The 24,757-nt window shown below is 38.3% G+C and overlaps 1 protein-coding gene across 3 annotated transcripts in view; it reads right to left on the reverse strand.

The window, feature by feature from the left end:
• CERS6 (ceramide synthase 6) overlaps nt 919-24,757 on the reverse strand; it is a 119,758-nt gene continuing 95,919 nt past the window's right edge. For 2 of the 3 annotated variants that reach the window (XM_021399592.1, XM_021399594.1), the window contains 4 exons: nt 24,212-24,318; nt 10,045-10,201; nt 9,161-9,184; nt 919-6,429 (listed from right to left, as the gene is read on the reverse strand). In XM_021399592.1, coding sequence (XP_021255267.1) covers nt 6,268-6,429; nt 9,161-9,184; nt 10,045-10,201; nt 24,212-24,318 — 450 coding nt within the window. In that variant the 3' untranslated portion in view covers nt 919-6,267. The remainder of the gene's footprint in view (nt 6,430-9,160; nt 9,185-10,044; nt 10,202-24,211; nt 24,319-24,757) is intronic. The other variant, XM_021399593.1, reaches the window with a different exon arrangement.

A 24,757-nucleotide genomic window follows, 5' to 3' on the forward strand; every position in this document is an offset into this window, starting at 1 on the left:
GTAGTAGAGTAAGGCCTACCTTGATTTTGGGACATTCTCTCTCTCTGTATTGGATTTATCAGCTTAAATTGTAATTATATTGTATTATAGTGTGTTGTTCTGCATTCCGATATCTTATTTAGTAAATCAGTTTGTTTCTCAGATTGTTGCCGCTGTTCTTTGCTCTCAGGGCCATCTCCTTACCCTTTTTCCCCTTTTCCCTTTTCCCGGGGTGTGGACCCGTGGATCCCCCGTCCCCTTCGTCACGGAACCGGGCTGAACGCCCGTAAACCGCTGACACTTGTCTTCCAGAGAAAAAACTTCCAACTGATGTGTGGAGATTCCTATATAACCGGTATTTGTGTTTTGCAAAAACGTTACCCAGATTTTCTTCTGCAGTTGTATGAATGTTTATGTGCATCTTGTCATTCTAGTAGTTCCTCACAATGTTCTAGCGCTGCACCAGAGGCTGCCTGATGGTGGTATCTTGTAAACTCTACTACTGTGGGTGTATGAAAGAAATTCCAACTCAGTGCACTTGAGTTGCTGCTTTACTGACTGACCGTCTAACCTGAAACATACAAAAGAACATCCATTTTTAAAAAACTGAACACCTAGTCTGAGAAAAAGATAGCTTTTCTGAAGTGGGTTAAGCTGGACATTCAAAAATGACAACTTCCAGAATTTTATATTTGAAATCCTAGCAAAATGCCACATTTCTATTTTTCATAGAGAGAACTTGCTCTTCTAACACTTATTGATATAAACCATCTCAACCAAGAAATACCAGACAATGCCACAGTGATAATCTCTGCAAAGACTTGGTCTGTTCTAAAAATGCTTGCATCTGCAGTGTGGATGACAACGTATCAGCTAAAACAAATGAAATCATGTTGTTTGCATTTCATGCAAAAGAAGGCAACTGACAGTACATTCCTAATACTTATGTTTATTATGAAAGTGTCTCCAAATTAAAATAGCCCACAATATTGATTGGTTCCAGAGACTTTATGAGGAATAATTATTTTCCATATTAAAAAAAGAAACAACCAACAAAACCAAACTGAGTTAAACACAAAATAAGTCCCAAAGTTCTACGCAACAACTGTACATAAAAGGACTTTCAGCTAGCTAGCACATCACTGTGTCTGGGACAGCGGAGTTCCTACATATCATTGCATTTCTGAAAGAGTTGCTCAAGCACAGGATTGTAATGAAAACACAGGTGAAATAGTGTCATCTGCCTCACTCTGACCCTGACTTGCAACAGGCAGTCAACATGCACAGTACAGAATGAGAGCTATGAAACTCTATGAGAGTCTATGAAACTTAAATCCTGGGACTACGAGAAGATGAAGTTCAACAGAAGCTATAAAATGCCTTTAATTACACAGATCATTTTAGGTTAGGTAAGATAATCATTTTGTTGTTTTTTTTCACCTCACATATAATCATTGTCACAGCTAAAAACCATCATTTCATAGCATTTTCAGCCATTTTTCAAATGGAAAGCAATTTCAAAAACAGAATTCTGTACAGACACGTTCAAACACTGTGTTTTCATTGCAACTACAATCAGAAATCTTTACAATTTAAAGGCTATACATGTATACCACTTTGCCAAACTTCCATTAGGGTTTTCCAAAAAGAAAAGAAATAAAGAATAAGGTTGTCTTCCTGAAGTTCCCATTAGGTCCCTGCTCCAAATCAAACCCGTCAATGCAAGTAATACAAACTGGTTTTTCTTTATGGTTTAAAGGCAACTGTAGTTTGCAGAACACTGAAGTTAGGCCTAACAGGTTTTAAATTACAGGAAGGATAAAAAGTGTTCAACAGCTTCTCTTACAACAAATGTCACAAGTAGTAGACAAGTAGGAGACATACAAAAATGGGTTGTAGCAAATAGATTAAAAAAATACCAAAGCATCAACTGTAGAAAACCAATGATAGCCCATATTTCTCTGTGCTAATGAAAAGATGAACACAACAGGCATTACGCTTCCTAGTAGAATAGGCTGCGTAAAACACGCAGTGTCTAAATCGACTCGAGTTGATCACTGACATTTGCTGCAGGGTAACAGCTTTTGCCATCATGTTCTGTTCAGAACTATAAAGTGATTTTCATTCAAAACAGACACAGATTTAAGACAAGAATCATTTTACTGTAAGCAAAGCTTTAGTGCATGTACTTCGATCTCAGAAAAAGGATTTGGCATCAGCAATCACACAGAATGGTCCCAGTCTGAAACAGGAGCATCTGAAGCTGTAACACCTGTTTCAGTTCTGCTGGAATCATTAAATAATTAACACATAGAAAAACTACAAAATGGCAACAAGGAAACAGCATGGGACACTTTGGTATTATATAACTAGCACTATTTAACAGCAATCAAGATCCAAATGACTCCAGCGTTCACCACTGTTGTTTCATTAGATATTTCTTCCATTTTCTGCAATTTTTGTTTAAGTATTTGTTTTTGTTTTGTTTTCTTAAGAAAAAGATCAACAACATTTTTTTTTTCTGGTACAAAACATGACAATATGAAAAGCAGTAAGCAAAAGGAGACCTGAATCTTAATATACTCTGACTGGCTAGGGAGAGAAGAAAATTGCCTACCATTTACTAACAAACTCTACACATCACCTCCTCATTTTTCTACTTCAACATCTTAACCACTGTGCCGTGTACTGTACTACAGAAAGAGAGCATAGAGGTTGAAGACAAATAGGTTACAGAATACAAACCCTCATTTCTAAAATGACAATTCTACCAAAGGTATGAATATACAGAATCTTTTAAGATATCGCATTTACCATGAGCCATACAAACCACTTTAATAAATTTTCAGGAACATGTGTGATTATCCTTTAAGTATGTAACAGCCTCCAAAAGCACCTTACAAACCTCTTCAGCAAAGAAGCAAACAAATTCAATTGAAAAGGAAGCAAGTGCATGATATTCTCTGTAAGATGAAGCCAAAGTTTTGACATCCATTGGTCAAAGCAATGAATCAAAGCATGCTGCCAAGTATGATCACTAAAACACTTGGTCGTTCTCAGTAAGGACAGAAAAAAAATGTAAGAATTCTTCATCTCCATTAAAAATTGTTTAGCAAAGTCTAGTTAAGTACTTGAAGCTTCTTCGCTCTTACCACATTTCTGCAAACATGCCATTTGACTCTGTTACTGTGCCTGTTTTCCAGACATATTTGTACTTATTCTAGGCTGCTAAGAATGGACTTCTGAAAGCCTGGTTTATAGGAGATAAATAAATTACTGGCGGTCAGAAGAACCACAGTAAGCATTTACATGCTTTAGTGCATAATAGATATAACTTAATTTAGAATTCAAACCAATTTCAATCCAACTTTCAATCCAAGTTACATTATTTAACAATGGGGATACATTAAGCCAGAGGCAGTTAAGTCAACTCCGGTTGTAACACTGACTGTAGGTCTGAATCAACACTATACAGAACAGCTGGTGAGGATCAACAGGGACCAAGGTTACCTTCCTCTTCTTTGGAGATTGTTAATGGGAACTGTTTTCTGCCCAGATATCAAAGACATTACAGTACTATAGGCGTACACTGACAGTTGAGAGCAACATTCTGTCCTCACATAAGACAAAATACTTGCCAGAATGCCATTTTTGTAACTATCTTTGCAAAAGGGAAACCTAGTAGAGATAGAAATGAACATCACAAAAGAGGTATGTTTAGGCCTGTTCACCAGAGGCTGGTTGGCACTGTAGCAGGCTACTCAGAGCAGTGGTCACAACCTCAAGTGGGCAGATTTCCAGGAATTTTTGGACAACATTTTTAGACATAGGGTTTGAATTGTGGAAGGTCCTGTGTGGAGCCAGGAGCTGGACTTAATGATCCTTGTGGGTCCCTTCTAACTCTGAATATTCTATGATTCTAAGATGTTATTCTCAATGACCATCTTAGCAGGTCAGATTTCAGAACTAATAATGCTTCTTCAATAAATCTCAAGGTCATTTTGTTTTAAAACCCTACTATAATCTTAACAATAATTATTAAGCAATGTCCACTTCAAATACTGTGGATGGGACAGTTTCTATTGCAATCACAGTATCTTCATACATATTACCTGTGTTATATGCTATCTTCATATGTTTTATGTTTTTTAATGCAGGTTTTTTAATGCATATGTTTTATGTTTTTTAATGCAGGTTATCCTGCATTAAAAACAGAGGCACAGGAGACAGATGAAAAAAATTAGAGGCAAAGAAGCTTTCAGAGGAGAGGGAGATTTAAATACGGCTCTCTTACTCTCTCAGATATGCCCAGGGACATACGAACTATGAAACTGCTGAATTATAAAGGATGCTGTATAAGTAGCAAAATTGACAATTTTTCTCCCATGATTTAAAAGTTTTTTGTTTTCTTACTATGTTTTCTCTACTAAGTGGCGGTACAATTTTCATTCATACTATTCTGCCCTTACTTGCAGCACATCTTTTGATAATGTGCAAATGGTTCCTATGAGCAATAAGAGTTTCAGAAATTTTCAATATTCACAAGTGGAATAGAACAAATCTTTTATTTTTTTTTTTCCAGAAAGAGAGAAGTGGAACCAAAACTTTCTTCAGTGGAGTCTCTATACAGTAGAGCCTTTAAACATGTTTTATGATGCCAGAAACCATCTATGTTTTACCATTTGCATAGGTGGAAGGAATAACAAATATTTCCTGGACTAGACTTTCAGCTGAAGACAGCACTCCAGTCCCTTTCAGTATAGAAGACAAGCTGTAACATTTTTTCCTGGTTTATTCCTTCCTTCCATATTTTTCTCTTTTTTTCTTTTATATATATATATTTATAAGTCTTTGGTCTATAAGCACATTGGTTCTGTGTGCACATACACAATACTGTTGAACAGTAGGTTGCATAGAGTCTGTTGCCCAAGAACGTTGCCTACTTTTGGCACTGCTGTCACAAATCACAGAAAAATGTCCCGCAAGAGTTTTATGCTCCTTAGCATCCTGTATCAAACTTTGATCTAGAAAGAAGTGGGTATATTGTGTTAAAATGATGCTTATTTTGGGTACTATTTTGTCTTCTTTGGGACACAGTTTGTAAATCTTGGATGAAATAGGAGAGTAAAATTATTTAACAGACACAGTTTTATTTATAAAAGTGATAGAATAGTGCTGAGCCTTCAAATTTTACTGTGAATTATGTTAACTGAATTTTGCTCAAGTTTTCATGCATTTAAACTACTTCTAGTAATGTATGACATTCTGCCTTCTCTTTCTTCAGCCTAACACAAAAGTAGCAATAACTGTAAGAATGATACCTAGAATAAACTGTGTCCAAGGAAGCAATGACATTTCATCTGCTGTTTTTTTCCTTCTCTGCTCTCATCCTTCTGAACTTGCAAGAATAGTTTCAGGAGTGAGTTCTGGATTCACAATGGTGCACTTGAACAAATACCTTTCAACATGAAATCTCTGTAAAAAGCTGAAATCTATAGATGTCAAAAATTGCAAGGAAAAATAAAAGGCAAGAATGAGCATATCCTAACTGTTGACATCAATGCTTCTGGACATTTGCACAACTAATTAAGTCTACTTCTAATGCAATTAACCACCAATTTTGAATTTTAGGTTATGGTAAAATAACATTTCCACAATCACAACAGTTTTTTTCCCCTAGTTGCTAATTGACCATATTACCTAGTATTCAAAATATCAATCCAGTCTTTTAAAACTTTATGTTGAAGGAATGGCCAGTGTGATTTGATAGGCAGTTTCAAAACCAGCACTTTAAAACACAAAGGTAGCAAAAATATCTGAAGCAGAACTAGAATCTGTAAAGCTATGTTCTATCTTTTGTAAGTAACAAATCAAGCAACTATTATTTATAGCAGACTCAGCAAAAGCAACAGGGATGGACAGAAGAGATCAGAGCATGATGCTCTCCACCACTGAGAATCCCAAGAAATAAAGTTTGAGAATGGATGTTCCCTTTTGTCCAGAAGTTCCCAGAAAGAATATAGAATAAATAATATTTCAAAGATGGTATAAGTGAAAATACTGCTCCCATTGTGTCAATTACATACACATACAGCATGCCTACCTACGTATACAGAATGATGTGTTGTCTTCATTCACAAACAGGGAGTATGGCAGTGCACTATCAGAATGCTTTGATACTCCTAATTTTTTTGATGCTGAGATATATGAAGAAACTGCATTCACAACTTATAATTTACTTGCAGTAGCAAACAGTTCATTCTGTTTGTGTCTTGTGACACTCAAAGATTAATGCTCCTCTGAGCAAGTGCTACCAGTAAGATACCCGTTTGTCCCATTGGCACCACCGGTCCCATTCGTGGTGATAGTGCTGTGCAGGGTCTTTGAACGAGGTACTGTTTCTTCCTCATCTGAGCTTGACTCAATGTCACTTCGGTCATCCTTTGTTACCTGTAGAATTTGAAGAAAGAACAAGCAGTAGACAATTTTAAGGAAAGAATGGAGCTTTTTGATTCAAGCTGGAATCAGAGAACTCAAACAGTTTTCAGTTGGAGATTTGAAAGTGGTATCAGCTCTGGCACATTTCTCCTCCTGCCTAGATTCCCTTTAAACACAGCGGTTGTACACACATCCTCTGTGAGTAGAAGCAAGGTGAGAACTTTGCACTGACGTATTCAAGGAAGTATGTCAAAGGGAGAGCACAGTGCTCAAGGCAAAGGGTGGTGCACCTATTAAAGGAAGCAACAATTCAAACACTTCAGTTCAGCCTAGTTCCTGCCCTTTGTCCTTCCACTATAACCTTATTTTCTGTATCTTCAATACTTTGGGAGGCTCATAACTGGTACAGGGATTCCTATGCTTCCTTTGGGTACTCCTCTTTGACTTGATAATGCCACAATAAAGGCAAAATATTCACACTAACCTCTTCCCCTTAACTTCCTAAGTCATTCTCTAGAAATCCCTGTCACAGGAATCACACATGCAATTGAGCAGTACAACCATCTGCCCCATTTGTCCATTTGAATGCTGCTTCAGAAACACACCAGCCTTAATTCCTGTCAATTTACACACAATTACTTTATGAATTCTACTCCTTAGGCTAAGGAGTCTGCTCTTCTCTTTTGTAAAGCTCACTGAACATCCTAAGTGAAGATCACTAAGTTTGAGAGCTGAACACTAGGTTCCTTCAGAATCCCTGAGGTGACTTTGCAAGGAAAACAAGTAAAAGAGGGGGGACAACAAGTGGGGCAGACAACAACAGGCAGGATAAGGAGAGCAAAAGGAGAGAATAGAAAAGAAAATCCTGCGAAGAAAAAGCCCTGCCTGCCCTATTCTTCAGGGCTGTTTTTTTTCGCAGGAGGTAACAATGGCATTGCCAATGTCTCATATAACTCCCAATAATTGCCCATAACTCTGGCCAGAAGAGACCTTGGGAAGTCTATGCCTAAACTCCTGCTCAAAGCAGGGCCAGCAATGAAGTCAGGAAAAGTTTATCACAGGTCTTTATCCAGCCTGGGCTTGAAAATCTATAAAAATGGTAAAAATAAAAAAAGCATGAACAGAAAGAGGCATGAAGTTTAAGTTGCTTGCAAATTTAAAGATGCAGCTTTCCATTCCTGTTTGTATCCCTGTTGGTATAGCTGAGCTTCCTAATTCTGTCAGGATCTCCCCATGCTGTATCGATCACCACATCTAACAGTTATAGTTGACTTTACCATAGTGAATGGACACAAAGGTGAGAAAACACATGGCAAGACTTTTCCCCAGAGAGATCAAAACAATTACATAACAGGGAATGTCGCTTAATGTAATTTTTTGCTTACAGTAATTCTCCTCTATTCCAGAAAGCCCTGGAGGCAATTCTATTGTCCAGTTGTTGCTTCAGAAATGACTGTTACCCTTTGGGGTTCCCAGTGCTGCTACTGTCCTTACAATATCATAAACCTGAGTGACACTACTCTGTTTGCGAACAGAGAAAAAAGAAACACACAATTTCCATATACCTGTAGCTGGTTTTTAGTGTCAGCAACTAGCAGGGCCACAATTCTGGCACCTGTGAAATTGGACTTCAGCTGTGGTCAGAAATTCCATGCTATACCTACACAGCTTCAATTAATAGATTACTTCCATCTCTCTCACATACAGGTACTTTTATATTACAGCTATTGCAGATATAGAAATACACTTAGAATTACACTTTTATCGGACAAAAGAGAATGGGCTCAACAAGGTGTACCTTAGATCAATGTGAAGGCAGATTGATCATCTGAAAATTCTGCCATCATCTTGAGTTCTCTTAATACAGTAGATTTGCTGCCAAATATTCTGGTCGGGTCTACTCCAAAGGCAATTAATCAAAAGAAAATCGTATGATGCAGCCACTTAAAAAATGTAGCAAGTAACATAGTAGGGTCTTTGCACTTAAAACATGGTATGAATATAGCAGTACTTAATTCTTTTTGTTTATCTCCAAAATAATCAATTGGAGTAATTCCTAAAGAGGATGTTTAGAAAACATGTATCTAGGTTTATAAAATTCCTAAGGATAAAAGAAAGTAAGAAACACATTATCAGGATTACTTACAAATTTAGTGATAATAAATTCCTGGGCTGTTTCAGAGGTGGGTAACAGTAATACAACAATAAAACAATAATTAAGGATGAAGATCTACTGTAAGATGTATGTAATGCCCTGTGACAGCACAGGTTATTTTACTGGAGAAACAGAGAATGTGGTTGCAAATGAAGAAGAATGTTAAGATCTAGAGGAAGAGTCAGAGTAGATTAATGCATAGGCAGTTTTAACCTGGTCACTGTCTTGCTGCAAGTGTCTGACTCTGCTTTCATACAATCTAAATTTCCTTGGTTGGACTACAAGACAGAGGACCTAGACTCTCACGTATGCTTCCTGAATGGTGCCAGAGCAGCTGCTTATCCTGCCAATATTTATGCACAAAAATGGTTGTAAAGGAATAACACTAAGATACTATGAATATTAGGTGATGCACAGACAAGAAGTAAAAACAGCCTTAAAAGACAACCTTCCTTCAAATATATAAATAGAAACAATGGATAAAAACATCAGGCAGAAACTGCAAAAAACAAACAAAGAAGCCCAACAACAAACACTCTAGGACTTTGCAGAATATATCTTTTGTATAGTAAATGTAAAGAAACTTACATGCAAGGGGTTCCACTTTCCAGCCTTCCAATGCAGCACAAAGGAAAGGATAGACGGGCAGAGTAAGAGAGGGTGCGAAACAACAGGCCAAGTTCTCAAGTACATTCACAGAAAGCAGTCATCTACAGAACAGTTCCTATGCCATTTGGGGGCGGTCACACATCTAAAATAACTACGTATGAGCTCTAGTCGTTAAGGGCAAAATACCCCATACTTTACACAGTCCTTAGGCACAACATTCATAGTCTAAATACAAGTGCTATTTCTGCACATAAAGTGGAATGAGGCTAGTGGTTTTTTTTTGTGAATTACACCTCCCCATCAAATGTAACAATACTAACAAGATACTACATTGTATCCCAAACAGTCTTGCTAGGGGGATCCTAGAAAGAAAGTAAACAGTCCTTCGCAGAGTCTCATAAATACAAAAAAACAAAAGAGGTTGTGGTTTGAAACCTTGCCACTAGCAAAGGCAGAAGAATTTCAGTTTGTATTATTATTATCACTATCAGCTGGGAAGCTAACACTTTTCTAACTAGTATGAAGAAGAAAAACAGAACTGGCAGCCCCTAGAATATAGTTTGCTTGTTTTTTAAAATCCTATTTTCCTAGTTTCGTTTCTTTTAGTGCATCAGGTCATTAAAAAAAAGTGCGTGGAAGCACATATGAATACACTTGCTTTAGATAATTTAATAAATTCTTGAAATTTGTTAGAGGTAGCAGAAAAAATTTTCCATGAAAGTGAAAGAAGTGTTTACATAAGACGTGTTTTTAGTAATGTGTTAGGGTTCAGAAAGATAAAGAACCCCAAAAGTTACCATGTATTGATAATGAAACAGTTAAAATAGTAAATATGAAACAGAAGTCTGTCAGTGCCGTCTTACCTTGCCCTTTGAAATAGCTTTGTAGGCTGCCTTTATTATTAGGTAAGACCAAAAACAGTGCAGAATTTGAAGAACCACAAGCAGCACATTGAAGACCCACAAGGCAGGAAAATTGCCCAGAGCTTCATACAGTTCAAACAATGTAGTGTTTAATATCCTAGAAGAGAAAGGGACAGAAAAATCATTACACTTTAAGCCAGCAATCTCAAAGGATGCCCTTTCTAAATTGAGATGACAGATACTTGATTAGATGGGATCTACCCATGTAGTTGCATCTTACAGCAGGATTGACTTGGTCTGAATTGTCTTGGTGTCTCTAGAGAGTACCACCACCAAAATTTGGCTTTCAGTGCTTAATGACACTTAACAGACATCACATACAGGAAACAAAGATTCTCAGCATGCATTTCTTCTTTTATAAAGCTGGCAGACGTCAATTGTCTTAAATAACCAAAATCCTGATTAATAACAAAGATAACAATTCTTTTTTTTTTTAATAAAGTTTTTTTCGTCTTGACTTCCTCCAGACATGATTTGGTACCTGTGCACTACCAACACGAAAGAAAGAGCAAATGTGGGGACTGTTACTTTGCATGCAAGTCCCAAGCACTAGTACCGTGTTCTTCAGAACACATTCCCAGGTTGCGAAAGGGATCTGCAACCTCTCCAGGGGAGAGCTGTACGAATTAGCTACCAGCCTATAGTCACTAGATGGCACTAGATGTGCTTTGTCTGAAAGTAAAAGGGCTGTAACTGAGGTTCTGTAAGGATTCGGGACAGCAGAGTTCACTTTTGGAATGCTAGGGACGCCAAGCTCCACTTTTTAAAAAACAATGACACTTACTACAGCCACAGACCTTTCTAAAAACATTAAAATCAGTTCTAACAATAATAATAAATATGTATACACCTTAAAGTCAGAGTACAACATACAGTACATAGTACATACTGTACAGAGTACAGTATAATGATTTATATATATATATATATAAACAGCACTGACCACAAATTAGGCAGCAATTTCTAACACTCTGGCCTTACGGTATGTAAGGCATTTCATAATAAATATTTTAGCTTTTTATTTTTTCTTTATTATGCTAAGATACATATATGATTCATAATTTAATGAAATAATCTTATAACCTTATTATACAGTTGTGTTTTTAGAATGTTTTATGTTTATGGAGTGGCCATCAGAAAAAGAAACTGTTTTCTAGCTGAAGCAAAAAAGCATCACACTACTGGTTCTGTCAGTTCAAACTCTTCAGTCTCTGTTTTCTGCTGTTTGTTCTGCTAATGGAAGCTCTGCATGGTACAGCAGTACCCCACTTTATAATTCAAGGGGAAACTCCTGTGCACATCAAAACACAACTGTAGTCAGCATAGTTTTGCTTCACCAGTACTTACCTTCAGTTCTAACTACTATATCAAATTCAAACTTTAAATCAGTGACTCCTCTACGTAAACCTGTTCTTTACAACCAACTCTCTTCTTCTATGGCTATAATTTTATGTGCTCCAGAATTACAAGTGCGCACCTCTATTTACATTTTGATTTACTGGACCCAAGTTCATCTCCAGAGGCTCCCATAGGACTCAAATAAAAAAGCAGCACTAGAGATACATATGGTCTGCTCTTGCTAAAGTGCAAAATATTAGGAAGACAGAAAGGTCAAAAGGAGTGTTTCTCATTCCGAAATCATTTCATTGTGCAAATTGTTGTGTATTAGGTGTGGGAAATAAACTTTCACTGAAGAAGCAGAACTCTAACTTGCTTGTGTCTGGCAAACTAAGGACAGGGCTATAATTCTCCATGAAAGCTGTGTTCACGAATTCCGTCAATTGCTCGGTAATGCTAGGAGGTGTCAGTGACATGACGTGCAGGCTGGTTGTGGAGATGGAGTATGCATACAGTATCTAAGCAGAAGCTGAATGAAAACTACACAAAACTACAGAAAAAAATGGGGGAAAGTTAGTAAACTTTCTCTAAGTATAAATCAACTAGTTTATGTCAAAAGCCTGAGATGTGAGGAGGTTAGTGGGACAGAATGCAGAGAATAATTCTTCCAATACATAGACTGAGGAAAGGAAGAAAAGTTAAGACAACATCTCACGGATTCTGCTTCTGAAAAGATTCAACAGAAGCAGTTTAAACAACCGCACAAATAACAAAGACAGGGAAAAGCAGCATGAGAATGGATTACACAAAGGAGAAAGTGCCTATTGGATGAATATGTGAACAAATCTGGTCAGGTACTTAAATATGCGAACATGCTTGCTGGTATTTTTCAATTCTACAGTGGTTAAGTGAGACTTTTTAAAAATGAGTGGTGGGAAACTTTTCTTCTTGGCTCTCTAACTTGAAACAGCCGCATTTGATCTCAGAGAAATAAATTACTTTAAGATGCAAGGTAGCTATCCGAAAACTTCGGGCAGCATTTCTCTGCAATTTGAAACAAATGGTTAGCTTTTCTGCTTTTGGAAGGACTTCACTGAAGATATTTGTCTCCCTTTTCTTGTTCAATATGTCCCAAGTGGGTCTTGCACCTGTGAAGCTTTCAGTTTAGCATCTTGAAGTAGGTAGTGGCTGATGAAGGCAAACAAAAACACATTCAACACTTAAGATCCAGTCTACTCCTATGGAAACCTGTGGTAAACTTTCAGGCATGCTGCCACAGAATCTGAGTCACTGGGAAAGACTGTTCTGTACTTACTGTACTGCTCTAATTTAACACTCAGAATAAAATTAACATATTTTCAAAAACAACTAAACAATCAGCCTCATCACACCAGCAACACAGCTTGTTATTGGTGTGATGCACCACCATCTAACTCCTTCTCTAGCTGAATAAGCAGTACTCAGGAGGCTGTCAGCAACAGGCCCATACGCTGACTCAGATAAGATGATGCTCCCTCCCAACAACTTAATGGGCATGAGTCCAGGCTCTTGGATAGCAGAAACTAATTCTTGGTGAGTTGATCACCTATCTTACACTTGGGATGAAACAAGGAAAGGGACATGAAGGAAAAGAGATAAAGAAAGAGTTGGAGGGGTGGAAGAGTAAAATGCATGTTTAAATTCATCTGAGAATTGGCAAAACCTGCTGCGTTTGCTTCTGAAAGGATCTTTAGAGGAATGAGAGGAGACAAGAAGGAAGGCCATGTGAAAAGAGTAGGCAGCCTTCCAGGCAGGAAACTCATGATAAACTCTGCAGAACGAGGCACAGCAGGGTGACTGCCATGCTGGGCAGTATTATCATATCCAAAAGAAGCAGAAACTATGCAGCTGAAATGAATGCTAGTGCAAGCTGCCTTAGCTCCTGGAACATTGCCCAGTGCCCAACAGACTGCACGTGCAATGAGCTGAATGAAAGGCATGCTGCTACTACAGTGGAAAAGGTTTAACAAATGTATTAGCTTATTCTTCATTACACATATTAAATAGTGACTAAGACCAGAAATCAAAGAGGAGTCCTAGATTCTGTATTTCTATTAACTTATTGTGTGATCCAAGAAATTCTCAAGTTCCTTTACATGGTTTACTTATCGTTAAAGGTGGATATATGGTATCAATGCTTGTCTGTCTCACGAAGTTGCTGGGGCTTGTTAATAAACTTTGATTAATGGGCTTGTTTATAAACCACTATGGACTACGCTGTAACACTAAGAGTGTGAAAGTATACACAAGTGCACATGTTGACCAGCCACAGGATATACCAGCTACAGTTCACGAGCAGTCAAGATTTATCACTGTTATTTAGACTGTCATTGAAACACAATAAGCCTTCATATGCCAGGCTGTCCCAGTTACTTGCATTAATAATGCTAAGCTAACTTTACACACAACAGGTGATCTGATAGCTGTTTCTGCATGTGTGACCTTAAACAAGCTACCCAACGTTTTACCCAAGAAGGGTATAAAATGACAAGTAAAATAGCCATTAAGTTCAAGAAAAGTTGGACTATAGCAATTGCATATCCCAGAGTCCTCAAGCTGCAGCACAGCTAAATATTTAATTATAGCAAATCCAGCACATGAAGGTTGCACCACCAACTTCTTCCTCTTCTGAGTTTCAGCTTGGCAGGGAATTGGAACTAGATGATCTGAGGTCCCTTCCAACCCAAGGCATTCTATGATTCTATGATCATGTGGAGTTCTGCTCATCCATTCCAGTCTCACACCAGAGGACTCTGATGTCAGCTGAGGTCTGGCTGCTAATATAAGCTCAGCTGCTGTACAGACACGAGGCTTCTGCTCAAATACTAACCAGCAACAATATCACTTTGCAGAAATCACATCCCTGACATTGAGATAATATTATTTTAAGTCCTGTGTAGATCAATAGGATTTCCAATTACCAAACAAAAATGCTGCAACAGGAAATTATTCATGTTTGATGTACTGTAAAAGATACCATTCTGATCAAGCTGTCACAGTCCTGTGTTCAGCTGTGTTTTTCTCTTTACTCAGTTTCTTCTGAACAACTGCTATTGCCCATTAACTGATCTTGCAGCCACTGGCATGAATATCAGTATTTCCTTCCTTGTAGATAGAAAAAAAAAAAGGAATACAAGGTCAGAGACACCTTCACAATCCAAGCTCAAACCTCAGGAGAGTCTTTCAATAGACATTAGGATATGGAAAGAATTCAAATTTCCTAGCAGAATGTGATTCTACTCAGCAACGTGTTTTATCAGGAACGTATCCTGGCAAAATGCTTGCATGAAGACCTATAGATAACAACACACAGCAGAGAGAAATGATGTTATGCTAAGAATTACACTTCCAAATCTGAAAAACTCCAAGCATTTAAAATTTTTATATGAGCAAGAGAAAATATATATCAAAACCCCTTTGGCCGGAGTTCATGATATTCTCTAAATAGGAAAGGCTCTTGATGTAAACTACAGGAGGATTGTTTCCTATTTTTGCAACACAAGCTATCAGAGAAAATATAAGCCTTTCTGATGCCTCTTTCATTTAACTAAAAGTAAATCCAGTACCTGTGTGGGAGGAATACTTTTCCTTCTTACTTCTGGAGCACAGACACACTGTGTTGTGTGCAGCTATATGCCATAGCAAACATTTTAGGGGAAAAGATTATCCAAACTTTCTTCAATGCAGGACTTGCTCAAAACTCATAAAACAGCTGCAGCACCTCTCTGCCAGACACCTAGTGCCTTTCAGTTGGCTTACACACCATCAACAGTAGAAGTACCGCACTTGGAATTCTTTTTTTTTTTTTTTCCCTGAGAACCTGTCCCTGCAGTAATAGAATAATTTTTAAATTCACACTTAAAAAAGCGCGATGGTAGTGTCTGTCATGACTTATCTTTCAAATGAATGACTAAACTGTTCTGGTCCAGTTGTCAAAGAAACGCCAAAACATGTGAACAGAGAGTAGGAAAAAAACTTCCAAACTAATCAAGCATACCTTTGTCCCACATTAGAATTCATAAGAATTTCCTCCACAACAAAAAGTGGGAAATCAGGGTTAAACAGCTTTCAGTTCAACCCAGCTTTCTCAGCAGTAATTTCTACTTTCGCAGCTATCATGGCTCAAACTCTACCGTTATGCAACACTGATAAAATCAACAGAATGTGCTCCTTACATGGGTGCTGGGTTTATTTCAAAGAGTTTTGCTGTGATGACCTCCTTGTAGCTGAGCACTAATGAGGCTCTAGCTGCATCATGGCTGTTGATCACTGTGTTCAAAAGCCATTTACTATTCCAAGCTAGTAAGTTAACTATCATATTCCCATACTTCTGTACAGGTATAACTTTCATGTCACACGTACGTCAGCAACTTGCAGTGAACCAGTAGCATTGCTCCGCTTTTACATTCACTCTGTAGCATTATAAAATATGTCCTACTAGCAGCAAACCCCACAGCTACAGATATAGCCTTAAAAAAAAAAAAGGTGGGGATGAGAAAAGGCATGATGTTTGCTCATGTTCAGACTATCCACAGCCACCCAGAAAGCTCCTATGGGCTGCCTGTGGTACTTCTGCATCAGCACCCTCTCCCTTCCACAGAATGGACTATATTTAAAAATCATAGAATCATTAAGGTTGAAAAAGACCACTAAGATCATCTAGTCCAACATCAACCCATCACTACAGTGTTCACTAATCCATGTCCCTCAGTGCCTTTTTCTGAAAACTTTCAGGGACAGTGACACCATCACTTCCCTGGGCAGCCTGTTACAACTCTTCACTCTTTCTAAGAATAAACTTTCCCTAATATCCAACCTGAACATCCCCTGGTGCAACATATAGCTATTCCTTCTTATACCTTCACTGTTACCTAGGAGAAGAGAATGACTCCCACCTCACCATAACCTCCTTTCAGGTTGTTGTAGAAAGCAATAAGGTCTCCCCTGAGCCTCCTCTTCTCCATACTAAACAATCCCAGTTCCCTCAGTTGCTTCTCATAAGACTTGTGTTACAGACCCTTCACAACTTTGTTGCCTTTCTTTGGACATGCTGCAGGGCCTCAATGTCTTTCTCGTAGAAAGGGGCCCAAAACTTGGGTCAAGTTTTTATCACATATCTCTCCTTCAGATAAAAACCATGGCCAGCCTCTTTTTTCCTCCCTTCCTTCCTGCATATGATGCAATTTCAGAGGACTTCAGCTGACCGTCATGGCAGAGGCACCCTTCAGTTCAGCCTCCTCAGCTCAGCCATGCTCTTCAGTCACCATGCCTTGTGGAGCTGACTTAAAAGCAGCTAAAATATATAAAAAAAGTGTCTGGCCACAGGAACACTGCCGATGTTGCTTCCCTTCTCTTGAGACACTTACACTCACGAGAATAATTTTGAGCAGAAGAAGTGCCCTGGCAATTGTTTCTATCCTGCTTTCAATCAGGTTTTAGAAAGGACATTACTTCATAATAAAAGAAGAAAAGTAAGAACACTGACTGAACAGCCTGTCCCCAACACCAGAAGGCATTATTATAGCCACAGGGCGTGGAATATAGAAACTGAAAATGAGGATAAGAACTGACTTTGGAAGACCTGGTAAAATCCTTTTCTATCTCATTTTTTTCCAGTTGTGATCACATGTAAGTCTTAAAAACTGAAATACTGAACAAATGCCACTTCTTGTTATTTACACAGCAAAGCCACAGTGGTGAATGACATGTATAACCTTTCAATTTCTTACAGTTTCCCTGTAAACTCATCAGTATTAACCCAGCACTCCAAAGACTTCAGTTTTGTTTCACATAGTTCTCAGAATCCTGAGTTCACGAGTGCTGTAAACAACTTGAGGAAATAAAATAACCAGCCATTTTTAAGGACATCATCAGATGGGATAACATTATACGTACTCCGCTACAGAGCTAAGAGTTCAAGTCAATGATTTCTTCAAATGTTTTCTAGTTAGCTTACCACAAAACTCTTTATGAAATGCTGTTGATTAAGTGGATAGGCTATAAGTTGCCTGGTGAAACTACAGAGCACCTGAATTACAAGGACATTATGTAATTTTCGCTGCTAGTTCTGCAGCATCCACTCAGTGACACCATGAATAATATTAGGAATCAAATGCATTGGATTAAAATAAGAATTTATTCCTTCAATATCTGCTACCCACAACCTAGGTTGTGCATTATTTTAGACAATGTTATGAGCAAAATGAGGTCAAAACAGTGTCAGAAGAGATTTACTTTCATAATAAAAAAGTAATTTATTTTACTGCAGAACAATTAGAGATGCTTGTCCAGCTCTATACATAATACTGGCCAGGCTAGAAAGGTTTTCAGTGGCTTCAGGATCCAGTGAGAATAAGTAAGGCCATCATAAGTAAAACTGTTCATTCAGAGTCCACATGAGGTTTGGGCAGCTGGAATTTATCTGGTTACCTAGATTTTCACCATGCCTAGTAAATAACCAAGATTCTTGGTTTAGCTAGTGCCCACGTCTTGTTTTGATGCAGTAGGATGCATGTGGGTTTGAGCTTTCTGTTTTGCCAATATGTTCAGAGGAATGAAGCAGGGTGCCTCTGTCAGGGTCCACATGCTGCCTTCCCACCATACACATGCTCAAGGGGACAAATAGTAGAAAATGTGCTAGGAAAGAAAAGCAGTATTGAAGACAACTATTCAAATTCCCTGCATGTTAGGAGCTGTGCAAAAACAGTCAAAATCATCTAGAAAAAGGACAAGGCCCGAAAACAGAGAGGTTCAGCAAATCTCTGCAGCAGCTGCTACTAATGGGGGCTCTGTGCTGCCCTATTAATAACTCAAGCTGCAATTTCACTCAGAGAGAAGCTGATTGCAGGATAAAAGGAAGGAGACAGAACAGTGCAAACTGGCAATACTGGATCACTATTTGGAGACCCAGTGTGTGTGTGTTAATAACATGGCTGAATTCCACACTGTTGTTTAACTAATGATGAAATTCAGGAAGGGCTAGTCAGCCTGCCATGCAGAGATGAGAGCGAGAGATAGTAATAAGTAACTAGGGTTTGTTCCAGCACACCATGGTGAACAGAAGTCAATTTTAACTCAGCAAGGATCATCCTATGCCTGTCTGGTTCATGCAGATAATTGCTGCCATGAAAAGGCAATAAGAAATCACCCATGGACCAGACCGTGCATATTCTCATGAACTTTAAAAATGAAAGAATAACAAGGAAACAAGTAGTTATTCTGAGAACTGGCAGACTCGTGCTTATATAGCTTTTGTTGTCATAAGAAAAAGAATCCATTTAGCAACTGCACTTTCAAGTCAGTGAAAAGACAGGCACCTGAAACAGTGAGAATTATTATCATTATTATTGACAGAATTTTTCCAAACAGATGCACAAATGGAAGATCCAGTTAGATGTACCTACTAATACTAAACAAGACCACACACCATGTAGCCAAAGAAGTTTTCTATCTGTGCTCACAGCTTCTAATGTTTTGGAGGCATCAATAGTGCCTGAAGAGGCCAACAACAGGACTACCTGGGTAATAAAATTCACCTAGATGAGAATTCAGGGGACAGCAGGAACATGACTGTGTTCTTTACAATCAGCTTGAATCAAGCTTTCACTTGCATTTGTACAGTTAAGCTACTGGTGTTTTACATTTGTCAGTGAATTTACACAATATGTGCACACTGAAAGTACATAGATCCTGTGAGTGCAAATCCCATTTCCCTGCTCCCTTCTCTTTTGATAGTGGCACTTTCCTGCAACTCAGTGCGTTCTAGTTTTCATATAATTAATCAAAAGTGGTGAAAAATAACCTCATACTAGTACTACTCAGAGAATCCTGAAGGAACTTGCATTTACACAACTTAGTGTTGTCCACATGGTAAGCATCAGCCTTGCTTTCATTGGAGCCTTCTCTTCCTTCTTTCAATTCAAAGGTTGCATCTTTCTGTAGATACCTCAACACATGTTTTAAAACAGTTCATGAGTTTAGTAGCCTTATGTCTCTCTCCATACCAACTGCCTTCCACTGGAGCTCTTGAAAACACCCTGTCACCTTGTGAAACCAGTTTCAGATACTGAATTCTTTGCAGCATTATTCAAACTGCCCTGTCAGAAAAAGAAAACACAACAAATGTATTCTGGAAGGATAAGCACAGTAAGTGAGTAGTCTTGGGACTCCTCTTTAGCCCAAACTTCATGAATTTCACAGTTCTCAGAAACAGGATTCTGCAACAAGCAAAGACAGACTGGAAATCTTGGCTGCTGTAATGCATCACCTTCTTCAGACCCACATCTCCTGCAACGCAAGTGTCTGTTTGTCCTCTGTACGCTTCAAAAAATGATCAATAACTATTCCAGCCCCTTGGAGTTTTCCTTTCAAGATACTGAAATAAAAACAAAATGACATCAAAAAGCAAACCATTCCTTTATCAACGGAGAGGAGACTGCTACTGTGTAACTACATCAAAACCAAATGTTTGAGAATTAGGAAAAAGAACTTGCAAGGCTTATTGGAATGAAGAAAGGCTTGAGGTAACAGCTTTGCACAGTATGACCACAGTATTAGACCAACCAGGAGCTTATGTTACTTCTATCAAGTCTTCGGTTTGAGATTGCCTTCATTCTCTTTACAACTCTATCACCTGAGAAGGCATCATATTCCCTCGACTCATACAGAGTTGTGTTTTATGTTGTAATTTGCTAGAACAGTGATTATGCGCAAGTGGGAGAATTTCACAAGCAAAATGTCTTGTCAGTGAAAATAGCAGCTTTACTCCTACATTCACTTAGCGGCAGGAGGCAGAAAGTGTCCTGGGGTTTTTGAATTATTGCTGAAATGAACTTCAGATGCCTGTAGAAAGACTGCTAAATATATATCTAATTGCCTGTTTCTTTTGTCTTAGCCCTGCTGCTAAATAACCTTCAGACAACAGCATTTGATACATTCTGAATTCTTTATTAGCACCTTTATGCAGAATTAAATGGCACTTGTGCAAAGCTGCAGCACAAGCTCATGCCTGCTCTTCATAAGCAGTGTTGTTGGAACCCTGCCTTGGATATTCGCCTTCCTGTGTGGGGGAGGTTTTCTTATAAATTACAGTCTTCCTTTCACATTACATGCTCACCAATTTTTTTTTCTTACCTCTTAGTTTTTATGCTAGAGAAATTTGCATATTTATATAATATTAATCAAGCACCAAATTTTGCTACTTTGAATATTCAGCAACAAGGAGAGCAAAACTATGTTTTCTGGCCTGCTGCCACTCCAGTGACTCATATTTGCTGACATGCAAGCTAATGGTGGTGAAGAGTTAGAACTGCAGCTTCATAGAAAAAAAGGATTTGCAAGATTCAAGCCCACGCATCCAATGCTTAATCCCTACTAACCGTAACTCCCATGTGCAACGATCCCACTAAGCTGAGAACTATGAAACTGCTTTCAAACTCTGTGGTTACAGATGTTTGTAAGGATAACCATTAAGTGTATGTAAATTGCTACTCTGGTCTGAAGAAATGATGGTATCAAAAATCACAGATCATATACACCACGCTTACACTCTCTTCCCTGCAAGTGAAGCATCCTTGCAACTAACACTCCACCAAGAGCTTCCCTTTTCCTTGCATCCACCCTCTGAAGACACCTCTCCATTTATTCCTTTCTGCTAGAAGGTATTTTAGAGCTAACCTGTGATTCGTAGTTTAATAAGATTTCAGTGGAGCCTGGTATTCTATTTCTTAGTCATACAGGTAAGAATATTAAAGACCATATGTACTTCAAGGCAAGGATCTTACTTTTCTTGCAATGTGACTGTTTTTCTTGTTATGAAAAAAAAACAAACACCACTGTCCATTTATTAAGTAGACAAATTTCCAAAGCTGAAATGCTGGATTTTTTTTTTTTTTTGAGAAAATGAAAGGGTATAAAAATCAGGAAAATGACAATTTCAAGTCACAGATAAAAATGTCAAGCACTGTTACAAACAGCATCAGGTTCCAGGTGGACTCAGAGAATGATACAAACAATATTTACAGTTCAGTTTCATATTCACAAGGTCCAGGTGAATAGCTAAACTGTTCACAGATTCAAATGAGATAAACATGCCCTTTGGTCAGTTAAGCAGGAGGAAAGGCAGAGGGATCGTTAGTATAACCATTCTGTCTGTGAACACCCCAGATCAGCAGCACAAAACGCCATGCCTGTAAAGCAGCGCTCAATTTTCTATGCTTGCTCAGTAACTTGATGCTGTGCTGGTAGTCTTTTTTGGGATTCCACAAGTCTGACAGCATGAGGTGTGCATTACAGATATTTACACAGACTTCAGCTGTACTATGCCTGGCTTTCACTAGCCATGTCAATCTTCGTAACATTGCCTAGTCCTAGCAAGGGCTTTCTGCAGTGCGACGCTTGGCTGCAGTATTTCACAGAAATCACTCTAGAGAGCATGAATCTCAGTTCTGGTTACAAATGCAGTGTTATTTAAATATCTCAGGTTAAAAGTTAAAGTGTGGATTTTCAAAAACTTGACTACCACAGTAGAGATGTAAAGGATGAGAAAGTCTTGACCTTGATGATTTTAAGATATCTCAAGAGAAAAAGCATATTGGGTAGCTGCTTCTAGTTAAATGCGTATAGGATTAATATCCGCCTTCAAAATCACACACCCTGGAAAGATTTATCTGCTCTTTGTTGACTCTTCATCAAGGCAAGCACGAAGCAGTGATCTGGTAAAGTTTGCGTCCAAGTAATAAAATTTAAAGTCAGTAGTTCTCTCTTTGCCATTTCAAATAATACAGAGACTGGTTTAAATGCTCTGCTAGTGCTGCAGATAAACGCATAAGGCAGGTTGGAGAATCACAGAAAGGCTGAGGTTGGAGGGGACTTCTGCAAGTTATCTGGTCCAACATTCCTGTTCAGGCACGGTCATCTAGAACAGGCTGCCCAAGACTTGGACTTTTTCTGTGTCACCAGGTCCCTTATCTCATTCAGCTGTAGGCCCCAATTTTCCCTAGCGTTCCTTACATCACCATGTATTTACATAAGACCTCTTTGTTGCTTTTGACATCCCTTGCCAGATTAAATTCAAGCTGAGCTTCAGCTTTCCTAACCTCATCCCTTCATGCTCTGCATTCCTCTCAGGTTAGCTGTATAAAAAAATCCTACCTCAAAGCACTCAGAAAAAAAAGTGTAAATTTATTGCTGTTTTGAAACCATCAAAAGAGAGAGAAATGAGTAGTAGGACTTCTATTTCAAGCTGCCATAATCAGACTGAGCCTTCCCTGCATTTCCCAATACAAAGCAGTGTGTGATGGTTAGATTAAATCCTATGATCACAAATGCCATCATTTTTCCTATTTGAGATCACACAGATAGAAAAATCAACTCACTTCATTTACAGAAATTCAGTGAATGGCCAAGTTAACTTCAAAGAAGTCCCTGTGTTCAAGAAACGCTTAGACATTGTGTTGAGAGACATGGTTTAGTGGGTTTATACTGGTGGTAGGTGGATGGTTGGACTGGATGATCTTATAGGTCTTTTCCAACCTTGCTGATTCTATGATTCTAAGTACTGAGAAGGAAGCAAAGATGCTTACGAAACAAATCATCACTCCTTGGAAAAAAAAAAACATGCATTTTAAAATATGCAGTTTGTGAGTCTAACGATTTTCTCCTTTTGTTATGGGGCTGTACAAACTCAGTAGCAATCAGTCATTATGACATTATCCTTTGGGGTATAAGCCCTAAAGAAGTACCATTATATAGGTTTTGCGAGGAAATTGTAACAAAAGTTGATACTGTTATCTATACATCCTCTGTCCAGTTAAAAAAGGAACTTGGTCTTAATCTTTCTAAATAAACCTCTGCAAAGGGTAACATTTCTGATGCTTCCCAAAACCAAAACTACTGCCATTATCTTCTGACATAATGATAGATCCTTCCTGGTCTCACAGAGATGTGGAAATTTCAGTTCTGTTCACACTAGAGACAGGAAGGATCTTGAACATAGAAGAGTGTCTCTTCTATGAGGCACTCTGTCAGTGCCTCCTCCCAGCCCTGCTCATATATAGGGCACATGGCCCTCTAGCAGAGCATTTCCTTTTTAGGCAAAGGTAACTCATACTATACTTACAGAAAAACTTCACTGAGTTTCTCCACCGGTGTAGAATGAGTCAGCAGCCTTCTGGATATTGAAGATCCTAGCTAAAGAATCAAATATCTGTGTCTATATATGTGTGTGCATATGTGTGTACCTAAGAAGAGAGAGTATGCGCACATACAAGCAGCTAGCTTTGTCTGGGAAGCAGTGAAATTACATTAACACTTGTATAATTACCTGTGTTTTCCTTAAGCTGAATACGTTGACAAAGCGTGCACTGAAAGCTAATGAGAAGATCCTAGCTTCAAGCTTAGCATCTGTTCAGTGCATTCAGCAACTAATATTTTATTTTCCCTCTCACTTCTTGCCAACACAAGAAACTACCTGCTAAACTAAAGCCACGTGATTTCCATCCAATTCACTTCTACCTTAAAACCAGCAGAAGCCCCATATGTTTCTTGTCTAGCACACTGTAAATCCAATAGCAGACTAGCAAATAGGCTATTACAACACCTGGGTATATCTGAAACACTCTTTGATGCTTTGGGAAACAGAGTAATGTAAATGAATAAGTTCAATTACAACATAGTTATTTTCAGATTTGTTTGATGCTCAGCATTTGGTGGAAATGATGTCCTTACTTACCATAAAGGATATATGCCAAGCCTACTGACAATGAAGACAATGGCAAACGTAAGGAACAGAAGGTCACTCAGTTTTTGACACTTGCAATAGTTTGCCATTTTGGCAGCCTGTAAAAGAAAGAAATGTCTGTTTACTTCTGTGAGGACAACTGAATTCTCTTGAATTGTGTATAAGCTGTAAAAAAAAAAAAAAAAAAAAAGAGAAATAAAATTTTGATTAAACCAGTAACATTTTCATTGGGCTGTCTCACAGTAGCCTCAGAAATCCTATCTACAAAGCAGTTGGAAAATGTTCTCTCAGGGAAAAAAAAGAAAAAAAAAAAAGATGCACAAAACCAGAATATTTCCTCCGCTTCATTCATCTCCATCCCATTTCCTTTTTGAAATCCTACAGTTTCAAATTTACAAAACTCTTGCAAAGACTTTATTGAACCCTACTATGTTTATGCTGTCCTTGTCAGCAGCCTTTTAACCTACTTTCTCTCACCTTTCCACAATGCTACAAAATTTGAGTCTTTCCCATTGGGCCGCATTTTCATTTCTGGCA

The sequence above is a fragment of the Numida meleagris genome, chromosome 5, assembly GCF_002078875.1.
Source record: "Numida meleagris isolate 19003 breed g44 Domestic line chromosome 5, NumMel1.0, whole genome shotgun sequence".
Classification (NCBI taxonomy): Eukaryota; Metazoa; Chordata; class Aves; order Galliformes; family Numididae; genus Numida; species Numida meleagris.